The sequence below is a fragment of the Liolophura sinensis genome, chromosome 10 (genome assembly GCF_032854445.1).
Source record: "Liolophura sinensis isolate JHLJ2023 chromosome 10, CUHK_Ljap_v2, whole genome shotgun sequence".
NCBI classification, from domain to species: domain Eukaryota; kingdom Metazoa; phylum Mollusca; class Polyplacophora; order Chitonida; family Chitonidae; genus Liolophura; species Liolophura sinensis.
In genome coordinates this window covers 31,364,436-31,390,209 of record NC_088304.1, presented here as the reverse complement: position 1 = coordinate 31,390,209, position 25,774 = coordinate 31,364,436, and the positions used below count along the sequence as shown (strand labels likewise).

At 36.6% G+C, this 25,774-nt stretch overlaps 1 protein-coding gene across 1 annotated transcript in view; it reads right to left on the bottom strand.

Moving 5' to 3' along the window:
• Nucleotides 1-15,067, bottom strand: part of LOC135477112 (protein rogdi-like) — a 42,363-nt gene extending 27,296 nt beyond the window's left edge. Inside the window, exons 1-2 of the mRNA XM_064757266.1 lie at nucleotides 15,035-15,067; nucleotides 12,278-12,349 (exon numbers count right to left, since the gene is read on the bottom strand). Coding sequence (XP_064613336.1) covers nucleotides 12,278-12,349; nucleotides 15,035-15,067 — 105 coding nt within the window. The remainder of the gene's footprint in view (nucleotides 1-12,277; nucleotides 12,350-15,034) is intronic.
• Between the last annotated feature and the right edge of the window lie 10,707 nt (nucleotides 15,068-25,774).

Below are 25,774 nucleotides of genomic sequence, written 5' to 3'. Positions count from 1 at the left end.
CAGCAGGCACAACACCTCACACCACCATGGTGTACTGACAACAGACCCAACACCTCACCTACATGTACCACAGTGTAGTGATGCCAGACACGACGCCGTACACTACCACGGTGTACTGACAGCAGACATGACACCCTACCACTGTGTACTGACAGCAGATATGACACCCTCCCACAGTGTACTGACACCAGACACGACACCCCACACTACCACGGTGTACTGAAAGCAGAAATGACACCCTACCACGGTGTACTGACAGCAGGCACGACACCCTACCACGGTGTACTGACAACAGACCCAAAACCTCACCTACATGTACCACAGTGTAGTGATGCCAGAGATGACACCCTATCACAGTATACTGACAGCAGACATGACACTTTACCATGGTGTACTGACACCAGATATGATATCCCACACAACCACAATGTACTGCCACCAGACCCAACAGCTCCCCTTACTTGTACCACTGTGTAGTGATGCCAGACATGACACCCTCCCGTGGTATACTGACACCAGACATGACACCCTACCATGGCGTACTGACACCAGACACACCTCACCTACACATATAACAAAGTCGAAATGCCAGACACGACACCCTTCCACAGGAGAGTGACACCATCTACCACGGCACAGTAACACTGGACACAACACTCCACCATACCTCAACGCAGTGACACCAGAAAAGACACCATAGAGCCACACTGAAATTATGACTAAAATAAAATTCTGTCACACTGAACAAAAAATGCCCCGAGTAAAAAAATGTGACAAATACAGATTTTGCGACCAGCAAAATCATATACATTTATGACAAGGAAGAAAAAAAACAAAAAATGTACCAAACAGATCAGGTAGATCAAGACAGGCCTTGAGACATATTATGACTGGAAGAACACATGAACATACTGGTCAATCCTTTAAGTCTACATGTATTTCTGTTTATTCGTAACCTGTAGTCTATAGAAAAGGGCATAACGACTTCCGAAATGTCCAAAGGCATCTTTCTATCAAGCTTCCTCTACAAACAGACAGATAACTTGTAGTGACCAGGGAAGGAGAAGATTTTCACCCTGTTCGCTCTCACGGTGAACTGCATCTTAGCAAGAGCCAACCTACATTAGGAAATTGTCTGTCAATATTATTACAGGAACGCCGTCCACAGTTTCCGCCAGAGAGTTATATTGCTACAGGGGGGCTTATCTGATGTCTAGCCAGCTAGAACAGCTTTTACAGGGAGATGGTAAAGGGTGAGGGTAGGGGGTGGGGGTACACACACAGGGCTAGACACAGTCGACGAAGGGAGTCAGAGACAGTAAACTTATTACTTCATGACTAAGATAGTCATTTCCCCTGATTCTGAGAGTTCTAGTGACATAATCGACAGCTGTTTCTGGATTTGTCTGGAATGTACATACATATACAGCTACAAGTAGGAAGAGATTCTACTAGAGAAAAGTTTCAACACCAGAAAGTAATATTTGTTTCCTGTTGTTTTTTTCCAACCATTTTTAGGCAAAATACATTACACACATATACACTGCATATGGTAATGAAACTAGAACTAGAAAAGATCTCACCATGCATCAACTACATCATCTAGCCATCTCACCATGCATCAACTACATCATCTAGCCATCTCACCATGCATCAACTACATCATCTAGCCATCTCACCATCCCATCAACTACATCATCTAGCCATCTCACCATCCATCAACTCCATCATCTAGCCATCTTACCATGCATCAACTACATCATCTAGCCATCTCACCATCCCATCAACTACATCATCTAGCCATCTCACCATGCATCAACTACATCATCTAGCCATCTCACCATCCCTCAACTCCACCATCTAGCCATCTCACCATTCATCAACTACATCATCTAGCCATCTTACCATGCATCAACTACATCATCTAACCATCTCACCATCCATCAACTACATCATCTAGCCATCTCACCATGCATCAACTACATCACTAGCCATCTCACCATGCATCAACTACACCATCTAGCCATCTTACCATGCATCAACTACATCATCTAGCCATCTCACCATCTGTCAACTACATCATCTAGCCATCTCACCATTCATCAACTACATCATCTAGCCATCTCACCATCCCATCAACTACATCATCTAGCCATCTCACCATCCCATCAACTACATCATCTAGCCATCTCACCATCCCATCAACTACATCATTTAGCATCTCACCATCCCATCAACTACATCATCTAGCCATCTCACCATCCCATCAACTACATCATCTAGCCATCTCACCATCCCTCAACTCCACCACCTAGCCATCTCACCATCCCATCAACTACATCATCTAGCCATCTCACCATCCCATCAACTACATCAGCTAGCCATCTCACCATCCCATCAACTACATCATCTAGCCATCTCACCATCCCATCAACTACAATCATCTAGCCATCTCACCATCCATCAACTACATCATCTAGCCATCTGACCATCCATCAACTACATCATCTAGCCATCTCACCATCCATCAACTACATCATCTAAGCCATTTTCTTCACTACAAAAGGTACTGAATACCTGATTGGAAAAATTAACAATGTGTTTCTGAACATTTTACTGATGTGTCATAATTTACACTGGATCAATTCCTGAAAAGAAAAGCAAATAAAAAAAACCAATAACAGACATACATGTATGTACCTGTAAGTGATAATGTTTTAAGATTTTGTTAAATATGTCAATTTTTTGAAGAGCTAGCAGGAATCAAACAGCATTCTGGAATCTTTATAGACATAAAAAAAATTGCTGCATATTTTGTTGCAAGAAAGAGACTCATTTTAAGAATTTTAGAAACTAAATAATTTTCTGGCCATCTATTTTGCTTTTACGCAATACCCACATTCATGTACAACTTGTAAGCGGTTTAATTAAATTTGTCATTTTGTCATTGTGTGTGTGTTGGAGTGGAGGTGGGGGGGGGGATGGGACAGGTTGAGGAAGAGGAAATTATAGTGTATGTAGGTGACAGTGACCCAGACGAGGTGAGAAATCTTCAGATTTTGAAACTCACAGGAAACGTGCAGGCAGAATGTCATATTATCCAGCTTATGTCTTCTGCTACACCACATTTTCGCTGCCATTTCTGTCCACCAGGAGATAAGTATCTTTCCGGAGTTGTCGAAGGAGGAGTGCCTGAACGTGAACAGCTCTTAATGCTGGTAGCCACTTCAGCTGATTCGGAACAGAAAAAAAAGTACAATGTTGCCTGAAGCATAGCGCGTAGAACCCAATGCTTGAGTGCCAGCCAATCAATACACTCTCCTTCAAACCCCTCTTTAAAAAAATCCATGGACTCTTTGGCAGCTCACAAAAAAACTTCATTGATTTAAATCACAGAGAGGACCTGTGAGAAGCAGGTTTTTATCTGGTGCTGCCTGTATCAAGTCATCGTCCAAATCCCCTTTTGTTCACCAGAATTACAGGTACAGCTCCACTGAAAACTGTTTGTCTTGATACAATATGGCAATCTTTTCAACAGCCACATTGTGGACTCAAACATAATCCACATTTTGCAAACCTACATGCATGCAGACTGGATCAAAACTGAAGTCCCTTCGTCCATTTCTGAACAACTGACAGAACCTCGAAGCCAGGCCGTGAGCTGGACAAATCAAAACTCACGAGGCTCAACCTTGACATGAATTTTCAGTTTTCATATAAAGTAGACAAAGGCACCTGATATCTCTCATGCATTAGCCAAGGTAACACGCTGATCCGAATCAAGAGGGGCACCTAAAGCAAAACATCATAGCTGTCAGTTTAAATTGTCTCAGTAATTACTCATCATGGGAATTCAATGAATTCTCCAGTACTCTGTTTTACACAAATTTCCACTGACATATTCCGCAATTTACTGGCTGTTTAATGCCATACTCTGAATTTTTCACCAGTAACAGTGACGTTCAGATCAGATTTATGATTGGGTGAAACTGGATGGAGCAGCAAAGCTACAAAACAGAGTACTTTTTCAGACTCTAAGCAAATGTACCTGACCAACCTCTCTGCTTTTATAACATTTACAGCAAAAGTTGTTGTCGAGGGACCAACCTCCGAGAGCCTTGGAATTTTTTGCATTTCAGAAAAAAATCTGTTTATTTCAACCAAAGGACCACTGGTGGGGAACCTCCACAGTTCGATTAAACAACAAACATTCCATTTAATTCATGACATAACCAGAAGGAGTGACAGGTGTGGTTCGTGGGAAGGAGTGACTCCATTATCTTACCACTGACAGAGAAATAGATATATCTTACTGTATGAGCATTGCCACCATTATGAAATTTATAAGTTATCTGCGTGTTAAGAAGGGTATGTGCGGATTTAAAATCTGGGTATGAACTGTAACCCTGACCCGCAGTCCAGTCTGGCATATATGTAAAGCTAAGCTAACAAAAATCATGCTAGCTACATCGACTGCGAACAGTGCTGGTATAGTGCTTGATGTCACAAAGAAAAATGACATACATTGTAAGTCCATCCAGTAAGCTGTAATTCAGCTGCGCAGAGTTTAAATCCCACACACCCCTTGTGGGCATGGCCTGCAGCTCTAATAAATGTATGTCAACATTTTAACGTGCCTGATCAGCCAATGAAAATTAGGAATCACATAAGATACAGGGACATCAGGTTATATTTATGTATTATACTCCTCAATTGGTAGGGCCAAGGAAGGGCCAAGGAACATCTTGTATCAGATGTACACATGTATCTAGCCTCTGAGGTCCTGTAACCTCCAATCATGCCAATGACTTATCGGGGGTAAAAAAAAACCATCACCAACTGGCCCCGTGACCACATTTCATATGACCTCGCCTTCCTCATACCCAGGGGCTCAGCCCTTTGGATACCTACATTGTATGTGTACATGTGAGCATACAACTAGATGGATATCAGTAGAGGATATTGGAACATTGATACATGTGTCTAGAACATAAGTGATAATCCATTAAAATCCATTAATCACGCTGCTGCTTCATTATAAACACTACAGTCAACATGCTGCGTTAGTTCTCAACAGAATACAATCAACATGCTGTGTTAGTTCTCAACAGAATACAGTCAACATGCTGTGTTAGTTCTTGACAGAATACAGTCAACATGCTGTGTTAGTGCTCAACAGAATACAGTCAACATGCTGTGTTAGTTCTCAACAGAATACAGTCAACATGTTGTGTTAGTTCTCAACAGAATACAGTCAACATGCTGTGTTAGTTCTCAACAGAATACAGTCAACATGTTGTGTTAGTTCTCAACAGAATACAGTCAACATGCTGTGTTAGTTCTCAACAGAATACAGTCAACATGTTGTGTTAGTTCTCAACAGAATACAGTCAACATGCTGTGTTAGTTCTCAACAGAATACAGTCAAAATGCTGTGTTAGTTCTCAGCAGGATACAGTCAAAATGCTGTGTTAGTGCTCAACAGAATACAGTCAACATGCTGTGTTAGTTCTCAACAGAATACAGTCAACATTGTTGAGAATAAAGTCAACATGCTGTCTTAGTTCTCAACAGAATACAGTCAACATGCTGTCTTAGTTCTCAACAGAATACAGTCAACATGCTGTGTTAGTGCTCAACAGAATACAGTCAACATGCTGCGTTAGTTCTCAACAGAATACAGCCAACATGCTGTGTTAGTTCTCAACAGAATACAGTCAACATGCTGCGTTAGTTCTCAACAGAATACAGTCAACATGCTGTGTTAGTTCTCAACAGAATACAGTCTACATGCTGCGTTTGTTCTTGACAGAATACAGTCAACATGCTGTGTTAGTGCTCAACAGAATACAGTCAACATGCTGTGTTAGTTCTCAACAGAATACAGTCAACATGTTGTGTTAGTTCTCAACAGAATACAGTCAACAAGCTGTGTTAGTTCTCAACAGAATACAGTCAAGATGTTGTGTTAGTTCTCAACAGAATACAGTCAACATGCTGTGTTAGTTCTCAACAGAATACAGTCAAAATGCTGTGTTAGTTCTCAGCAGGATACAGTCAAAATGCTGTGTTAGTGCTCAACAGAATACAGTCAACATGCTGTGTTAGTTCTCAACAGAATACAGTCAACATTGTTGAGAATAAAGTCAACATGCTGTCTTAGTTCTCAACAGAATACAGTCAACATGCTGTCTTAGTTCTCACAGAATACAGTCAACATGCTGTGTTAGTTCTCAGCAGGATACAGTCAAATGCTGTGTTAGTGCTCAACAGAATACAGTCAACATGCTGTGTTAGTTCTCAACAGAATACAGTCAACATTGTTGAGAATAAAGTCAACATGCTGTCTTAGTTCTCAACAGAATACAGTCAACATGCTGTCTTAGTTCTCAACAGAATACAGTCAACATGCTGTGTTAGTGCTCAACAGAATACAGTCAACATGCTGTGTTAGTTCTCAACAGAATACAGCCAACATGCTGTGTTAGTTCTCAACAGAATACAGTCAACATGCTGCGTTAGTTCTCAACAGAATACAGTCAACATGCTGTGTTAGTTCTCAACAGAATACAGTCTACATGCTGCGTTTGTTCTTGACAGAATACAGTCAACATGCTGTGTTAGTGCTCAACAGAATACAGTCAACATGCTGTGTTAGTTCTCAACAGAATACAGTCTACATGCTGCGTTTGTTCTCAACAGAATACAGTCAAAATGCTGTGTTAGTGCTCAACAGAATACAGTCAACATGCTGTGTTAGTTCTCAACAGAATTTGCAACATTAAAACATTGGTTTTGACCACAGCAAAAATAAAGTTAGTACGGTAAAGCAAATGTTCTATACTTGAGACAAGGATTAAGTGTTCATACATGTATGAAAACTGACATCGCTGAATAAATGCACCAATATTATAGTGACATGTATGGTTTGGCTTTGAATGCCCGTCATTAATGTTATCAGCTAAGGTAGTTAATAGTGTCATGAATGCCTAATGGTATGAATTTACAACACGTTTATCAGCACACAGAGCTACAGGGTATGTGCAAGGGTGGGACGGCCAATAGCTACAGCACTGGGAAACATATATTTACAGCACTGACAGATATGAGTGTATAGCACTGCCAGATATAAGTGTACAGCACTGCTAGACAAATGTACAGCACTGCCAGATATAAATGTGCAGCATTGCCAGATATAAATGTACAGCACTGCCAGATATAAGAGTACAGCACTGCCAGACATATGTACAGCACTTCCACATATAAGTGTACACCACTACCAGATATAAATGTACAGATTGGCCAGACATATGTATAGCACTTCCAAGCATATGTACTGCACTGCCTGGTGCCAGAAATGAGGACAATTGCTAAAAACAGCATTGCCAGAATTATCAGCAACACCACTGGAAATAAGCATAGTTTTGTACAGCCAGAAATATGTACAGCACAGCCAGAAATATTCAAACCACAGCCAGAAATATTCAAACCGCAGCCAGAAATATGTACAGCACAGCCAGAAATATTCAAACCACAGCCAGAAATATTCAAACCACAGCCAGAAATATTTACACCACAGCCAGACACATGCACACCACAGCCAGAAATATTTACAGCACAGCCAGATACATGCACATCACAGCCAGATATATGCACGTCACAGCCCGAAATATGCACACCACAGCCAGAAATATGCACACCACAGCCAGACATATGCACACCACAGCCAGACATATGCACACCACAGCCAGACATATGCACACAACAGTCAGAAATATGCACACCACAGCCGGACATTTGCACAGCACAGCCAGATATATGCACGTCACAGCCAGAAATAGGCACGCCACGGCCAGACATATGCACACCACAGCCAGACACATGCACACCGCAGTCAGAAATATGCACACCACAGCCGGACATATGCACAGCCAGCCAGATATATGCACGTCACAGCCAGAAATAGGCATACCAGCTATGGCATCACCAGTTGATAACATTACACTCACACCTGATGACCATGACAAGCTCTTGAGCTGTTACAGTGATGAGATTTGGAGTTGCCTATTTTCATGAACCTGTTTGCACAATAACAGCCTTAGTAACAGTATTATAGTAACAGACATCTTTACCTGTCTGTTGGCAGAAGCCTACATGTATTTATTAATGTCCACCTGATTAAACAGCACAGCAGAGTGCTCTGGACAATGTCAACGTCCGTCTGAAGTAAAAGCCTCACATCTGAATTAACATACCCATCAACAAAAAAAGGCAGAGTTTTTCAATTTCAGGCATCTTCTGTACTTCCTAGTACTAATGCAAATGTGGAAAGCTTTCTACAGATAATGTGTACACCAGATAAACTGGTATAAACTGGTATGTCAATTCTTACACTCTACAAATCTGGTAGAGCAGCCTAATTCTTTGCAAATTTGGGACAGATATTAGTTGTGTTGAAAGTAGAATATTATATTTCTTTTTCAGCCTTTTGAAAAAGTAAAGTTATGAGCATGTTGTTCAATAGATGGTGTAACCATGTGAGAAAAAAAAAAGGACTCAATATTACTGTTAGAATTACATATATATTGGCTAAAATGAGCAGACCAGGTGTCCCAAATACATACCCTTACCAGCCATGGGCCTCTGTCCAGCTTATGACACCTCTAACAATAGACACTCAGTGGGCAAGGCTCAATCTTACCTCAAAGATGGCTGTTATGGCCAACCACCTATAGGATAGCTAGAGAGACAAAAAGCTTATCTAGAAAAATGACTGAATGTGTGTCCACAAAACAGGAGAATGGTAAAATGGCCGGAGAATCCAATACCCTTCGTTATCCTACATGTAGGTAGGCATGTGCATAAAAAATGGAAGCCCTACATGAAATTTTTCTTGATTACAAAAATGGTAGATCTAGGAAAGTCCATAAACCTCATACGCAATGAAGTCACAGGAATTCTGTATACAAAAAATTATTGCCCTGCATGCAGGCTAAATTTCTTGAGAACGTGTTTACAACACAAATCAAAGTGAAGATTATATAACTTCTAAATTTTCGAATTCAAATCTATCAATTAAAATAATTAAAAACATTCACAAAGCCTATAAAACTAAAAACAATTCAACAGCTTAACATTCCATCTGTAGGGCCTTGGTAGATGTTCACAGGCGAAAAGAAATATAAAAAATAAACACAAACAAAACACAACTTTCTATCGCTGCATGTTGGAGATCCACGTATGATTGCCATTATACAGGAGCTGATTGCCATTATACAGGTGCTGATTGCCATTATACAGGTGCTAATTGGTGCTGATTGCTATTATATAGGTGCTGATTGCCATTATAAGGTGCTAAAAAAAAACAAAACAAGCTTAATGTTAAGAGCACGTAACTACTACGGCAACCAGCACTGTAGTCATTAGGTCACCACAGTAGCTAAAATATCCAATATAATATCAAAATTATTGTGTGTACATCATCAAGGCATGTTCATCATTCCCACCAAGTTTCACAAAGATGTTGTGAAAACTGTTGGAATATCTGACCCAAACATAAAACCTTACCCTGGCAAACAAAACTGAATAGTACTGGCTAAGATAAAATGGCTAAGTGATAATTTGAATAAAAATGCAAACATCCCTAATCAAAACGAGTAAATGTCCAAACCATGTTCATCAATCCCACCAAGTTTCATAAAGGTCATGTGAAAACTGTGGGATTAGCAGACCCAAACATAAAACCTTCATCAACTGACCCAAACAAAAAAGCTTACCCCCCCTCCCCCCCAACTCACAATACCTCGCTTTACTTCGTAACAGTGAGCTAAAAATGATGACAAAAATTGGTTGCAGTGTTTTAAGAATTAGGGTACATTAGTCAGACCAATCAATGTAGTTTGATTTTAAACAAGAACACAATGAATCAAAGTAGGCAAAGCATGATAGACATGCTCACATGTATATTCAAATCTGTGTATTTATATGCATGCAATACTAGCTGTAGTCCAATTTTTAATTTATCTCAGTCTCGAGGTTTCTCAATCACCCTATTTATTACATACGATCTAAAGGTCTGAAAAAGATAATAGCACAAGTCTGAACTCTGAAGTGGGACGTATCATGCCATTTCAGTGACGCTGGACATTTCACTGCAGCCTCAAGAGCGCGACATCCCTGTGGGTAGACCAAATATGTTACAAATGAAACCGCAGACCTCCAAATGTTTCACGTCACCTTTTGTGACAGGAAAATCTGCCGGTACCCCACTGTCATTAAATATGGCCAGAGTTCACCTGACACAGAATTTGTGATATCTATAAAATGAATGAATGATCACTCATAAGAGTAATTCAAGCATTCCAACATGAAAAGAAAACGATTGCAGTAGCCTAGTAGTCATTAATGCAATCGACATATGTGTGCACACAAATCATCAACATTGGGATTCAGTCCTGTCATCTAGATGCTGATAAGCTTTACGGCGGAGTGATTTGCTGATAAACAATTTCATAAACCTGTTAACAGGAGAATATTGATTGTTTTCCGCTTGTTTAAACAGCAGAGCGGTAAGAGTCCTCAGGGGAAGGTATAAGGAGCCGTCATCCCAAAGTAAACTCTCCTTAGAGTTCATGTTCCACTCACAGCCTCCCTCCAACACTCTACCCTTCACTCCCTCGTCTGTTCTCCCCCACATCTTTCTTATGCGCCATGAACTGACTGCATGAAATGTCCAAAAGAGAGCAGAGAACTGAAGTGGAAAATTGCAAACAGGACCTTCGGGCAAAAGCAGAGGCTGGCAGTCATGTTGATATTCATGCGACACACATGTTCTCTTCACATTTACTGGCCAAAATACAGGCCAAATGACCACCAAAATGTCACGGACACAGCTATCTGACTATAATTCAAAAGCTTCAAAGTGGACAGGTTCCAGCTATATGGCCAGGCAGAGATCTAATACTGTACTGCAGATCCTTCACTAGATGTACATCCTAATTGTGTTTGACAGCAATGAATTGTTTTAGGGGACAATTCCACAAAGCCTGTTTTGACTGAAGTCAAAATTTGAAATTTGATTTTAGAGCTTATTCTTGAGCCCTGTAAATTAAAATTTTGATCACCTCATCAATATGGTCTTAAAACAAATGTGTCAAAATTTCATCTCCCATTACGGAAAAATAAACACTGTGGTAACGTTCTAAATTGTGAATTATTATATTAGAAATGTTTTTGTGGAATCTCCCCCAGGTACTGAAAATGAGGCTATAACTCCTAACCTAACTGGTGTTTGATAAACCTGTATGACTAACCATTAGATCAACAAAGACTGTTATTTTTACTCACTGAAAAGTATAAGGGGATCTGTCACAGGTATGTCTAAAGATGCAAACAGGAGATTGTACGTATGTATTGTAGCTTGAACACCCTTGAGGAAGCGAGGCCACACAGATGTGCATTGCAGTTTGCTTATATACACCTGTAACTCAATTCCAACCAGAATGCAACATTCAGATTGCCACCTATTAAAAATAACTCACTATAATATGTATAATGACATATACTGTATTTCACCATTTTTCAAATGGCACACTTCACTCTGCTTGGTTCCGATTGATTCATCCATCTTATAAAGCATTTGAGGGATTTTTTGTGCATAAAGTTGCTTAATTTCTTAACAGAAAAAATTGAGTGTTGGCACCAAAAGTATCATTACAAGGCTTTTGTGTGCTTCTGAGAGCGAGTTTTTACATACCAAACTTCTGAGTGAAACATTGTAGTCTACACTGTATGTACAATGGAAGTATAACAATCCACAGAATCTGCTGTGATGTAACAAAAAATATGGAGAGACATGTCAAATCCCCCCACCCCCGCTCCCTCCCAAGACATTCATGACATGTTTATATGATTATTTGCACTGTTTTTTATTGTTTTTTTTTTTTAATAATTCTCTGGGGATTTACACCTTGGTGAAGAATATTTTGAAGTCCAACATCAAATTCAACAAAAGAGAAAATTTACAAAAAGCTGCCACATACCAACATATAGAACTTCTTGTCTACCTCTTGCATTGGATTTATTTATTTTATTAATTTATTTCATTGGTATTTTACGACACTCAAAACAAGGCAAGAATATCTTGCATTCAAGCCCTTTCTTACATTACTGACCAGTGTTAAGATAGCATGTCCATATTATTATTAGATAGGATGAAATAAAAAAGAAATGAGCTAGTTTTGATTTTGAATACAGTTATTAGTGAGCCAGTACTTACTATCATGACACTATGTATCTCCTCCAACACATGGTGTACCTCCTCTTCTATCAGCCATTTAAACTCCTTGTTCTGTTAAAAAAACGACAAAGAGAACCATTAAAAGGTACATCCAGCAATAGTAATTTTAAAAATTAGTATTTTTCACTTACATGTACAACTGGACATTTCACAAATCCTTGTGACTGGGGCGATACATGTATCTACGATGATATCTATGATAAAAGTCAAAGATAGCACCTGACTAATGTTCATGTCCACTGAAAGACTACCATTTAAAGTATCTGAAATGGGCATTCACTATTTTCTTCAACTGAGTAAAAGCATTCACTATTTTCTTCAACCGAGTAAAAGTTTAGTGACACTTCATGTTGCCATAGCTCAGCGTGTCTCGATTATTGACAGCAAGGTTTACTCTAGCTCTCTATTGTCGAAGGTATTTTCCCTATCATAGTCAAAGCAGATAAAAGTTGTGAACTTCAGTGATGAAGGTCCAAGTGTTTAATAGCTTTCTCGGAAATCTGTCACATTGGAAGAACATTTCTTCCACTACTTGAACGGTTGATACAGTAAACTTAAGTAGACTGCAGATGTACAGCCGCGGGGTATTCCTGGTTCAGGTTGTAGCCTCTAGAGGGGTTGAGCTGGTGAGTTTGAACCCTATTACATATTTACAAAATTACAATAGGATTGTTGTACAACTAGATTCATGGTCAATTCTGAAAGGAATGGAAATAAATCAAAGCACCTTGGCTTGAACACGACGTTTCAATAATTTTACTGTATCTAATAAAAGAAAACAGAAAAAAAACAGCCTCTTTATGCAAGAAAGACAAAGGAGCAAAATTTCAACTGAATTTCCATAACCTCCGGGAAAAATAATTACATCATGAGATTTCATTAATCTTATGCATTGCCTGGTGAGATGCCGTCTTCTCAGGCCCATCAACCTTCTGCATCCCTGATGAATTTTTCACTGACAGTGATATTTGTTACTTAGGAAAAGCTGACAAAACTGTAAAATGAACAACTAAAAATGAACTTGTATAACTGGCACAACGTGTTTAAGTAGGCCTATGGTCTACTAAGGAGGAAAAAGCAATTCGGGTTGAGACAGTATGCTACTGTCTGACATAAATTTGTGATACCGTCGTTGAATATTACACGGCTTGTAAATCAACTAATGTTACACCTGTGGTGGACTGTAAATGACACAAATCTGTCCCACAACACTGCCTGATTTGGCCCCTCAGCTATACGTAACTAAATCGTTGTAAACGATCTCAAAATAAAGTCTTATGCAGAAGTTCTATGATACCATATGTCACTTCAGGAAGTCAATGTGTAAGGCTATGTCACAGCTTAGGTCGCGCAATCTGATTGGCAACATCTATGATTGGATAAAATTTTCAAGATGTCTGCCTCGATTCACACAAGCCATTTGTGCAGTAATGACATTTGGCGAAATCTCATAAAAATAATAAAGTATGATACTTTTTAGAAAGCTTGAGAATTTCTCTTTCGATTGAAATATTTTTTAGCTGTCTTGTCCTTTAAAGTAAAAAAAATTGTTCATGTACATGTGATGTACCAAAGGAATCAACTGACAGTATTAAAATAACAGTTGGTTTTTTAGAGTAAATATTCCTTGACTGACTGGCTAAATGCAATCAAGAATTTTTCAATTACATATGAAGTTTTATGTATGGAGGAAACCAGACTGCTGAGAATAAACCAGCTGACTTTGGTAAGCACCTGACAAGCTTTTCACCACAATGCCACATTGCTTTGAAACTCAAGGTGCACATCGAGTATATATAAAGATGTATTCTGTAATTTTAAGTGAATCTGGACTTCCACTGGGACCTTGCCGGAACTTGGCGATATTCGAATTCAAAACACAGCAGGCGTTGGTTCAACTTGTTAGATTCAGAAGTTTAAATGGCTGGAGTACTGTTAAAAGATGGTTTACCAGTGCTGGCTCTGATATAACAACCCTTCAACTCCGGCTTTCAGCTTATCTCAAATGTATGGTTGGGTTCAAGCTGGTATTTTGAGTAAAATTATCTGCATGAAAGTCTGTATGTCCAAAGCTGGGCTCTGCGTTTATTGTACGTAGTGACCATCTACTAGCTGAGCTAGCAAATATGTAGTGGCCAGCTTGCTGAGCTACACGAAATTTGCAACTGCAGTAAAGGCCTTTTGCACCACTTGTAAACTTCCACTTTTTTAAATCGTGGGCAATCCAAAATAATTTCAAAGTTCAATTCAGTTATAATTCAATGATGTCCAACCCATCATCTACACTGCCACAAGTGTCGGGTAACCTATCATTGAAAGAACTGTCAAATTTTAATATGAAGACGGCCATAGATTAATCAATCAAAATAGACATTATTTGCGGGTTTTTCATTGGCAGTTTCCATTTTCCGAAGATTTACAGACATTTCATACCCATCTTCTGATAACACTACTAAACTTGTTAAACGTCTACAGTGGCTGGATGGATTGTTTGAATAGTCACAACTGCGACAGCGTGGTCTGTACAACATGGCGTTGTTGTTGTTTTTGGCTCTTCGATACCGTGCCATGTAGCTAAGCATATAACCAGCCTGTTTCTGCTCAAAACGCCTATTTGCAGGGGCCTATGGTTACAAAATGTTCACATCGATGGTTTGTAAACGAATCATTGTAGACAAATCTGTCTACTTTTACTGCTAGAGTAAGATGTCAACCGAGAAAGATGTATATTCTTACCAGTGCTTCCACTTCGTCGTTTGATTCCGCCATGTCTGGTGGGGTCAACTAGGGTCAGATTTCTGACAGTGTTGATAACATTGAACAGCACATCCTCTATTGAATGGTCTCCAGCATATGAAGTCCTGATAAATACATTCAAATTAAAATCAAACTCGGGAAAATAAATTTGTTTCATGAAGTTATTCATTTAGTGTTGTCAGAATTCAGTCTAGTTGACATAGGGATGGCACTTTTAAAGCGTGGATGGTGGTGGTAACAATATCAACAGCTTTTAAGGTATAATTTTATATAAAAAAAATCGAGAAAGAAATTATTGTAAACTATTGTAATTTTTTAAATTGACACATCAATCTTCGGGAATATACAAACTGTACAAATATACATGTAAATAATTTGTGAAAGCTTCAAAACTGCAAAACATATGGCTGTTCAGGTTCATTTTATTATTGTTATTATATGTTACAGAGAACATTAACATCGTTTAGTCAGACTTTTCAATTTTCTAAAACTTTTAGTGGTTTTATTCATTCATTTATTTATTTATTGTGGGTTTGCAATGTTTATTATGGGTTCAGTTCAAATAATAGTGTTTAAATAAACTTACTCACAAACAGCCCACACACATTTTAATTTCATACCAATAGTTAGATTCATGTTTGAGCTCATTCAATATATCGGGACTTCCTTTAATTTGTAACAGCTTTCAACTAACAAATATAATATATGCTTGCACAATATGTATTTAGGCAAGGTGTATTTAGCGAGGTACTTCACTGTATGATAAATGTAAACCAAAGGGGAGACAACTAAGACATTTTAAGTAAAAACAACCATTATCTCTTAGAGTGATCTCCCACTCACTTGTCCAGCTTTGTAAAAGTTCCCCCACACCAAAATCCAGAACAGCTTAAAGTTTTCTAGTGATTATTATAACCAAACCAGTTTAAAAAGTAAATTTTGCAATTCCGAAACGACAAGACTCCACCAGAAAGAATTTTTAAACTTTTTTTCTTGTTCCACGCGTCAGCTTCGGAGATTGTGACGTAGGCTGTGACGTCATAAACTGACGTTAGTTCCTAGTAGACGTGAGAGATGAGGTGGCCAGCTTAAAAGCTACCGTCCACTTAATTCAGGGTAAAAGAAATTACTCTAAATGAAACCGCAGCAGGGTATCAGGAGTGAGTATAATTTGTTAAATTAGGCTTGGAAAGCTGTAAGAAAAGTTGCACAAGACACACAAAGGAAAGTCATCGACCGATTCATTGTTCATTTTCGTTGCACGAAATTCTACTGTCAAGATAGCCGGCTTTCATTTTGAAGAAATTATGTTGAACGTGAGTAAACATTCCTTCGTTAAGATATGCGTGTATGGAACCGTTCTTTATATAAATATATTTGCCCCATTAACTTAGCAAACTTAAGATAGGTTGGAACACTTCGAAACTAAATAAATTAAAGGCTTGAACTTAAACTAGCAACGGTCCCATAAAAAAAATCGTCGGCCTCATGCCGTATTTCATGTATCTGTTTTTTTTCTTCTTGTTTTTGTTTTTTTTTGCCGTAAAGGTGTATCTTTTAATATAAAGGTTACACTATTTACAGATTTCTGTGGTTTTTTGGGAAGGGGGGGTTGGGTTTGTTTGTTTTTTTTTTTTTTTTGGCATTTTTTGTGCACAGTCGTGTTTATATAGTGACGTCATGCGCGTGTCACGTTATGACGTCACTCAGCAACTGTATCCTTGACATTAAACTAGAGATGCTTTTCCCCCCATGTCTGAGTGTTCCTGGCGATGGCGGCTGTTTTTTCCTCATCCTTTTTCATTGGTATTTCATCACCTCAAATAGTTACACTACAGCCAGGTAGGAGCACTATGATATAGATATATATGTATACACATATGTAGCGAATGTATGTAGCCTGCAACACAATGCCGTGCGACCGTTGCCCAGTTTTACCAGCCGTTTGTATTTCTAATTTTTCACGAACCTTATCCCTATCGCAAAGTAAAAAAATTCATCATTTACCACAACTATCAAGGTTCAAACTAAAAGAGGTAATGCTCCAAATATTTAAGCAACGCCTAGGCTCTCTTAAAGGAAAAGATCTCTAAAAATCGAAGTATGCATCACTAAGTAGACCACTTAAAACTAAGCGTAAATATACTTTCATTTATTTGTTTAGATTTTTGTGAAGAGAGTTAAAGGCGTTCAAACATTTGAATTCTAAGGTAGGCTTTATGGGCCATACTGTCAGAGTTTAGGAATTCTGACGACACAGTAAATTTTTCCAACTCTAATCAGGACACTGGATGTGGGAATAACTCTTTTTATCCATGAGTAAAAGATTACTGATAAAAGATTCCCAAATTCATTCTGATGAACATCAGGAAAAAAGATGATCTAGAGTTTCTAGATACCGTCAGTATGGCTCATAAAGCCTCAGATATATATTCAAATATTTCAAGGCCTTTCAACACTCTTAAAAAATCAGAAAAAATAACTAAAAGCATTTTTCGGCATAATTTTTGGTTGTCTATACAATAAACCTTACTCAACATTTTAGCTTTTACATTATTACAACAAATTTTTCTTAACCTCCCGACTGCCTTCCGCCCCTGTTACAAGTTTATTGTTGCATACATCTACCCAGCAACTATAACAACGACTTTTCATCAGGTTTTTTTGTATATCTCGAGATAAATAAGATTTTAGATCTTTAAAACCTGTTTATGCTCCCAAACAATGTACTTCTTTTCGTGACTCTTCAGTCTGTTCTCCATTACTTAAATGTAAACAAAATATTCACATGTAGATGTTTTTTCCCTTTATGTACAATATCACATTCCTGTTATTCTTCTTCCTTTGTCATATGTATACATACGGGGTGTTTTTTGTTCTTTTTTTTTTTTTTTGGTCTAAAATTAAGATAAGACTATTATCATTATTATTACCATTCCTAGCTCACCACTGTAATTCTATGTAAATAGTCCTTAAAGGGATAAGTAAGCACCAAAACTACCACTATAGCCAGGGGTGGATGATTTGTTACTTGCTATTTCTTTGGGACATTATCATCATCTAGAAGTTTTATTTTGTATTTCACAGCTTTAATTTCTTTTACAAAATGCAGCGGTAAGACTGAACAGGAAAGGTAGATACATTTTCTGTTTTTTCCTTCTTACCCTAAATTCGATTTTAATCAACCATTGATTTCTTCTGAAAGGTGTTGGAAGAAAAGCAAGTACAAGAGTAGGCTCCAGGGAAGGATAATTTGTAGCTTGTTACTCCTTAAGCACATACAATACATTCTTAGTCACTTATGTGTGGCACTGTGTTATGAAAATAAGTAAATATGCCATAGTACTGCAGATGCCAGGTTGTGTTGATGACTTATGATTTTCACTTTAAATTTTACAGAACAAATATCACAAATGCACTAATAGTGCTTTTACTTGATTTCTTAACAGCTTAAAGACAAGTGACACAGACATGTACAAGAGAATGGTGGGTTAGTTTTATTTATCATCTTTTACAATCTTGTTTTCTGTTTTTTTTTTTTGCTGATTGTTGCTACTTTTATTACAGTTGCTAAGAATTATTGCTGTGGTTAACTTTAAGAGATGTCTTGATAAGTGACTATATGTATATTTTTCATAATAGTAGAGAAACCCAAAACAACATTATGTTTTGTTTTTTTTGCGAACTCAAAGGGAAAGCAATTACCAAAATTACCACTGTAGCCAGGGGTGGATGATTTGTTGGTTGCTATTTCTTTGAGGTTTATAATTCGCTGCCAATTTACTGGAGAAATAACTGTCAAGGAAGATGAAGTAGTATGAAGAGTATTTGAAAGAGAAGTGGTATTAATGTTTCTGTTAGCTTATTTTGTTGTAGACAGCTTTCTACATATGTAAGTGTGTATGTTTTTATCTAACTAGTCTTTTAAAGGAAAAGCAAGCACCAAAAGTACCACTATAGCCAGGGGTGGATGATTTGTTACTTGCTATTTCTTTGGGACATTATCATCATCTAGAAGTTTTATTTTTTATTTCACAGCTTTAATTTGTGTTACAAATTGCAGTGGTAAGACTGAACAGGAAAGGTAAATACATTTTCTGTTTTTTCCTTCTTACACTAAAATCGATTTTAATCATTTATTGATTTCTTCTGAAAGGTGTGGTAAGGAAAGTAAGTACAATAGTAGGCTCCAGATAAGAATAATTTGAAGCTGGTTACTCTTTAAGCACATACAATACATTCTTAGTCACTTATGTTTTGCACTGTGCTATGAAAATAAGTAAATATTCCATAGTACTGCAGATGCCAGGTTGTGTTGATGACTTATGATTTTCACTTTAAATTTTACAGAACAAATATCACAAATCCACTAATAGTGCTTTTACTTGATTTCTTAACAGCTTAAAGACAAGTGACACACACATGTACAAGAGAATGGTGGGTTAGTTTTATTTATCATCTTTTACAATCTTGTTTTCTGTTTTTTTTTTTGCTGATTGTTGCTACTTTTATTACAGTTGCTAAGAATTATTGCTGTGGTTAACTTTAAGAGATGTCTTGATAAGCGACTATATTTATATTTCTCATTATGGTAGAGAAATCCAAAACAACAGTATATTATTTTTTTGCGGAGTCAAAAAAAAAGCAATTACCAAAATTACCACTGTAGCCAGGGGTGGATGATTTGTTGGTTGCTATTTCTTTGAGGTTTATAATTCGCTGCCAATTTACTGGAGAAATAACTGTCAAGGAAGATGAAGTAGTATGAAGAGTATTTGAAAGAGAAGTGGTATTAATGTTTCTGTTAGTTTATTTTGTTGTAGACAAATTTCTACATATGTAAGTGTGTATGTTTTTATCTAACTAGTCTTTTAAAGGAAAAGCAAGCACCAAAAGTACCACTATAGCCAGGGGTGGATGATTTGTTACTTGCTATTTCTTTGGGACATTATCATCATCTAGAAGTTTTATTTTGTATTTCACAGCTTTAATTTGTGTTACAAAATGCATTGGTAAGACTGAACAGGAAAGGTAGATACATTTTCTGTTTTTTCCTTCTTACCCTAAAATCGATTTTAATCATTTATTGATTTCTTGTGAAAGGTGTGGTAAGAAAAGTAAGTACAAGAGTAGGCTCCAGGGAAGGATATTTGAAGCTTGTTACTCCTTAAGCACATACAATACATTCTTAGTCACTTATGTGTGGCACTGTGTTATGAAATAAGTAAATATGCCATAGTACTGCAGATGCCAGGTTGTGTTGATGACTTATGATTTTCACTTTAAATTTTACAGATCAAATATCACAAATACACTAATAGTGCTTTTACTTGATTTCTTAACAGCTTAAAGACAAGTGACACAGACATGTACAAGAGAATGGTGGGTTAGGTTTTATTTATCATCTTTTACAATCTTGTTTTCTGTTTTTTTTTGCTGATTGTTGCTACTTTTATTACAGTTGCTAAGAATTATTGCTGTGGTTAACTTTAAGAGATGTCTTGAAAAGCGACCATATTTATATTTGTCATAATGGTAGAGAAACCCAAAACAACATTATGTTTTGTTTTTTTTGCGAACTCAAAGGGAAAGCAATTACCAAAATTACCACTGTAGCCAGGGGTGGATGATTTGTTGGTTGCTATTTCTTTGAGGTTTATAATTCGCTGCCAATTTACTGGAGAAATAACTGTCAAGGAAGATGAAGTAGTATGAAGAGTATTTGAAAGAGAAGTGGTATTAATGTTTCTGTTAGCTTATTTTGTTGTAGACAGCTTTCTACATATGTAAGTGTGTATGTTTTTATCTAACTAGTCTTTTAAAGGAAAAGCATGCACCAAAAGTACCACTATAGCCAGGGGTGGATGATTGTTACTTGCTATTTCTTTGGGACATTATCATCATCTAGAAGTTTTATTTTTTATTTCACAGCTTTAATTTGTGTTACAAATTGCAGTGGTAAGACTGAACAGGAAAGGTAGATACATTTTCTGTTTTTTCCTTCTTACACTAAATGCAACTTTAACCATCCATTGATTTATTCTGAAAGGTGTGGTAAGAAAAGTAAGTACAAGAGTAGGCTCCAGATAAGGATAATTTGTAGCTTGTTACTCTTTAAGCACATACAATACATTCTTAGTTACTTATGTGTGGCACTGTGTTATGAAAATAAGTAAATATGCCAAAGTACAGCAGATGCCAGGTTGTGTTGATAACTCATGATTTTCACTTTAAATTTTACAGAGCAAATAGCACAAATCCACTAATATGGCTTTTGCTTGATTTCTTAACAGCTTAAAGACATGTGATCCTGACACCTTCAAGAGAATGGTGGGTTAGTTTTATTTATCATTTTTGAGAAGTTCTTTTTTTTTGCTGATTGTTGCTACTTTTATTGCAGTTGCTAAGAATTATTGCTGTTGTTAACTTTAAGAGATGTCTTAAAAAGTGACCATATGTATATTTGTCATAACAGTAAAGAAAGCCAAAACAACAGTATGTTTGTTTTTTGTGACTGAAAGGAAAAGCAATTACCAAAATTACCACTGTAGCCAGGGGTGGATGATTTGTTGGTTGCTATTTCTTTGAGGTTTATAATTCGTTGCCAATTTACTAAAGAAATAACTGTCAAGGAAGATGAAGTAGTAAGAAGAGTATTTTAAAGAGAAGTGGTATTAATGTTTCTGTTACCTTATTTTGTTGTAGACAAATTTCTACATATGTAAGTGTGTATGTTTTTATCTAACTAGTCTTTTAAAGGAAAAGCAAGCACCAAAAGTACCACTATAGCCAGGGGTGGATGATTTGTTACTTGCTATTTCTTTGGGACATTATCATCATCTAGAAATTTTATTTTGTATTTTACAGCTTTAATTTGTGTTACAAAATGCAGTGGTAAGACTGAACAGGAAAGGTAGATACATTTTCTGTTTTTTCTTTCTTACCCTAAAATCGATTTTAATCATTTATTGATTTCTTCTGAAAGGTGTTAGAAGAAAAGTAAGTACAAGAGTAGGCTCCAGATAAGGATAATTTGAAGCTTGTTACTCCTTACGCACATACAATACATCCTTAGTTACTTATGTTTTGTTTTGCACTGTGCTATGAAAATAAGTAAATATGCCAAAGTACAGCAGATGCCAGGTTGTGTTGATAACTCATTATTTTCACTTTAAATTTTACAGAGCAAATAGCACAAATCCACTAATAGTGCTTTTACCTAATTTCTTAACAGCTTAAAGAAAAGTGACACAGACATGTGCAAGAGAATGGTGGGTTAGTTTTATTTATCATCTTTTACAATCTTGTTTTCAGTTTTTGTTTTCTTTGATAATTGTAGCTACTTTTGTTACAGTTGCTAAGAATTATTGCTGTGGTTAACTTCAAGAGATGTCTTGAAAAGTGACCATATTTATATTTGTCATAACAGTAAAGAAAGCCAAAACAACAGTATGTGTGTTATTTGCGGACTCAAAGGAAAAGCAATTACCAAAATTACCACTGTAGCCAGGGGTGGATGATTTGTTGGTTGCTATTTCTTTGAGGTTTATAATTCGTTGCCAATTTACTAAAGAAATAACTGTCAAGGAAGATGAAGTAGTAAGAAGAGTATTTTAAAGAGAAGTGGTATTAATGTTTCTATTAGCTTATTTTGTTGTAGACAAATTTTTACATATGTAAGTGTGTATGTTTTTATCTAACTAGTCTTTTAAAGGAAAAGCAAGCACCAAAAGTACCACTATAGCCAGGGGTGGATGATTTGTTACTTGCTATTTCTTTGGGACATTATCATCATCTAGAAGTTTTATTTTCTTATTTTACAGCTTTAATTTGTGTTACAAATTGCAGTGGTAAGACTGAACAGGAAAGGTAGATACATTTTCTGTTTTTTCCTTCTTACACTAAATGCAACTTTAACTATCCATTGATTTGTTCTGAAAGGTGTGGTAAGAAAAGTAAGTACAAGAGTAGGCTCCAGATAAGGATAATTTGAAGCTTGTTACTCTTTAAGCACATACAATACATTCTTAGTCACTTATGTGTGGCACTGTGTTATGAAAATAAGTAAATATTCCATAGTACTGCAGATGCCAGGTTGTGTTGATGACTTATGATTTTCACTTTAAATTTTACAGATCAAATATCACAAATACACTAATAGTGCTTTTACTTGATTTCTTAACAGCTTAAAGACAAGTGACACAGACATGTACAAGAGAATGGTGGGTTAGTTTTATTTATCATCTTTTACAATCTTGTTTTCTGTTTTTTTTTTGCTGATTGTTGCTACTTTTATTACAGTTGCTAAGAATTATTGCTGTGGTTAACTTTAAGAGATGTCTTGAAAAGCGACCATATTTATATTTGTCATACTGGTAGAGAAACCCAAAACAACATTATGTTTTGTTTTTTTTGCGAACTCAAAGGGAAAGCAATTACCAAAATTACCACTGTAGCCAGGGGTGGATGATTTGTTGGTTGCTATTTCTTTGAGGTTTATAATTCGCTGCCAATTTACTGGAGAAATAACTGTCAAGGAAGATGAAGTAGTATGAAGAGTATTTGAAAGAGAAGTGGTATTAATGTTTCTGTTAGCTTATTTTGTTGTAGACAAATTTCTACATATGTAAGTGTGTATGTTTTTATCTAACTAGTCTTTTAAAGGAAAAGCATGCACCAAAAGTACCACTATAGCCAGGGGTGGATGATTTGTTACTTGCTATTTCTTTGGGACATTATCATCATCTAGAAGTTTTATTTTTTATTTCACAGCTTTAATTTGTGTTACAAATTGCAGTGGTAAGACTGAACAGGAAAGGTAGATACATTTTCTGTTTTTTTCCTTCTTACACTAAATGCAACTTTAACCATCCATTGATTTATTCTGAAAGGTGTGGTAAGAAAAGTAAGTACAAGAGTAGGCTCCAGATAAGGATAATTTGTAGCTTGTTACTCCTTAAGCACATACAATACATTCTTAGTTACTTATGTGTGGCACTGTGTTATGAAAATAAGTAAATATGCCAAAGTACAGCAGATGCCAGGTTGTGTTGATAACTCATGATTTTCACTTTAAATTTTACAGAGCAAATAGCACAAATGCACTAACAGGGCTTTTGCTTGATTTCTTAACAGCTTAAAGACATGTGATCCTGACACCTTCAAGAGAATGGTGGGTTAGTTTTATTTATCATTTTTGAGAAGTTCTTTTTTTTTTTGCTGATTGTTGCTACTTTTATTGCAGTTGCTAAGAATTATTGCTGTTGTTAACTTTAAAAGATGTCTTAAAAAGTGACCATATGTATATTTGTCATAACAGTAAAGAAAGCCAAAACAACAGTATGTTTGTTTTTTGTGACTGAAAGGAAAAGCAATTACCAAAATTACCACTGTAGCCAGGGGTGGATGATTTGTTGGTTGCTATTTCTTTGAGGTTTATAATTCGTTGCCAATTTACTAAAGAAATAACTGTCAAGGAAGATGAAGTAGTAAGAAGAGTATTTTAAAGAGAAGTGGTATTAATGTTTCTATTAGCTTATTTTGTTGTAGACAAATTTCTACATATGTAAGTGTGTATGTTTTTATCTAACTAGTCTTTTAAAGGAAAAGCAAGCACCAAAAGTACCACTATAGCCAGGGGTGGATGATTTGTTACTTGCTATTTCTTTGGGACATTATCATCATCTAGAAATTTTATTTTGTATTTTACAGCTTTAATTTGTGTTACAAAATGCAGTGGTAAGACTGAACAGGAAAGGTAGATACATTTTCTGTTTTTTCTTTCTTACCCTAAAATCGATTTTAATCATTTATTGATTTCTTCTGAAAGGTGTTAGAAGAAAAGTAAGTACAAGAGTAGGCTCCAGATAAGGATAATTTGAAGCTTGTTACTCCTTACGCACATACAATACATCCTTAGTTACTTATGTTTTGCACTGTGCTATGAAAATAAGTAAATATGCCAAAGTACAGCAGATGCCAGGTTGTGTTGATAACTCATTATTTTCACTTTAAATTTTACAGAGCAAATAGCACAAATCCACTAATAGTGCTTTTACCTAATTTCTTAACAGCTTAAAGAAAAGTGACACAGACATGTGCAAGAGAATGGTGGGTTAGTTTTATTTATCATCTTTTACAATGTTGTTTTCAGTTTTTGTTTTCTTTGATAATTGTAGCTACTTTTCTTACAGTTGCTAAGAATTATTGCTGTGGTTAACTTCAAGAGATGTCTTGAAAAGTGACCATATTTATATTTGTCATAACAGTAAAGAAAGCCAAAACAACAGTATGTGTGTTTTTTGCGGACTCAAAGGAAAAGCAATTACCAAAATTACCACTGTAGCCAGGGGTGGATGATTTGTTGGTTGCTGTTTCTTTGAGGTTTATAATTCGTTGCCAATTTACTAAAGAAATAACTGTCAAGGAAGATGAAGTAGTAAGAAGAGTATTTTAAAGAGAAGTGGTATTAATGTTTCTATTAGCTTATTTTGTTGTAGACAAATTTCTACATATGTAAGTGTGTATGTTTTTATCTAACTAGTCTTTTAAAGGAAAAGCAAGCACCAAAAGTACCACTATAGCCAGGGGTGGATGATTTGTTACTTGCTATTTCTTTGGGATATTATCATCATCTAGAAGTTTTATTTTCTTATTTTACAGCTTTAATTTGTGTTACAAATTGCAGTGGTAAGACTGAACAGGAAAGGTAGATACATT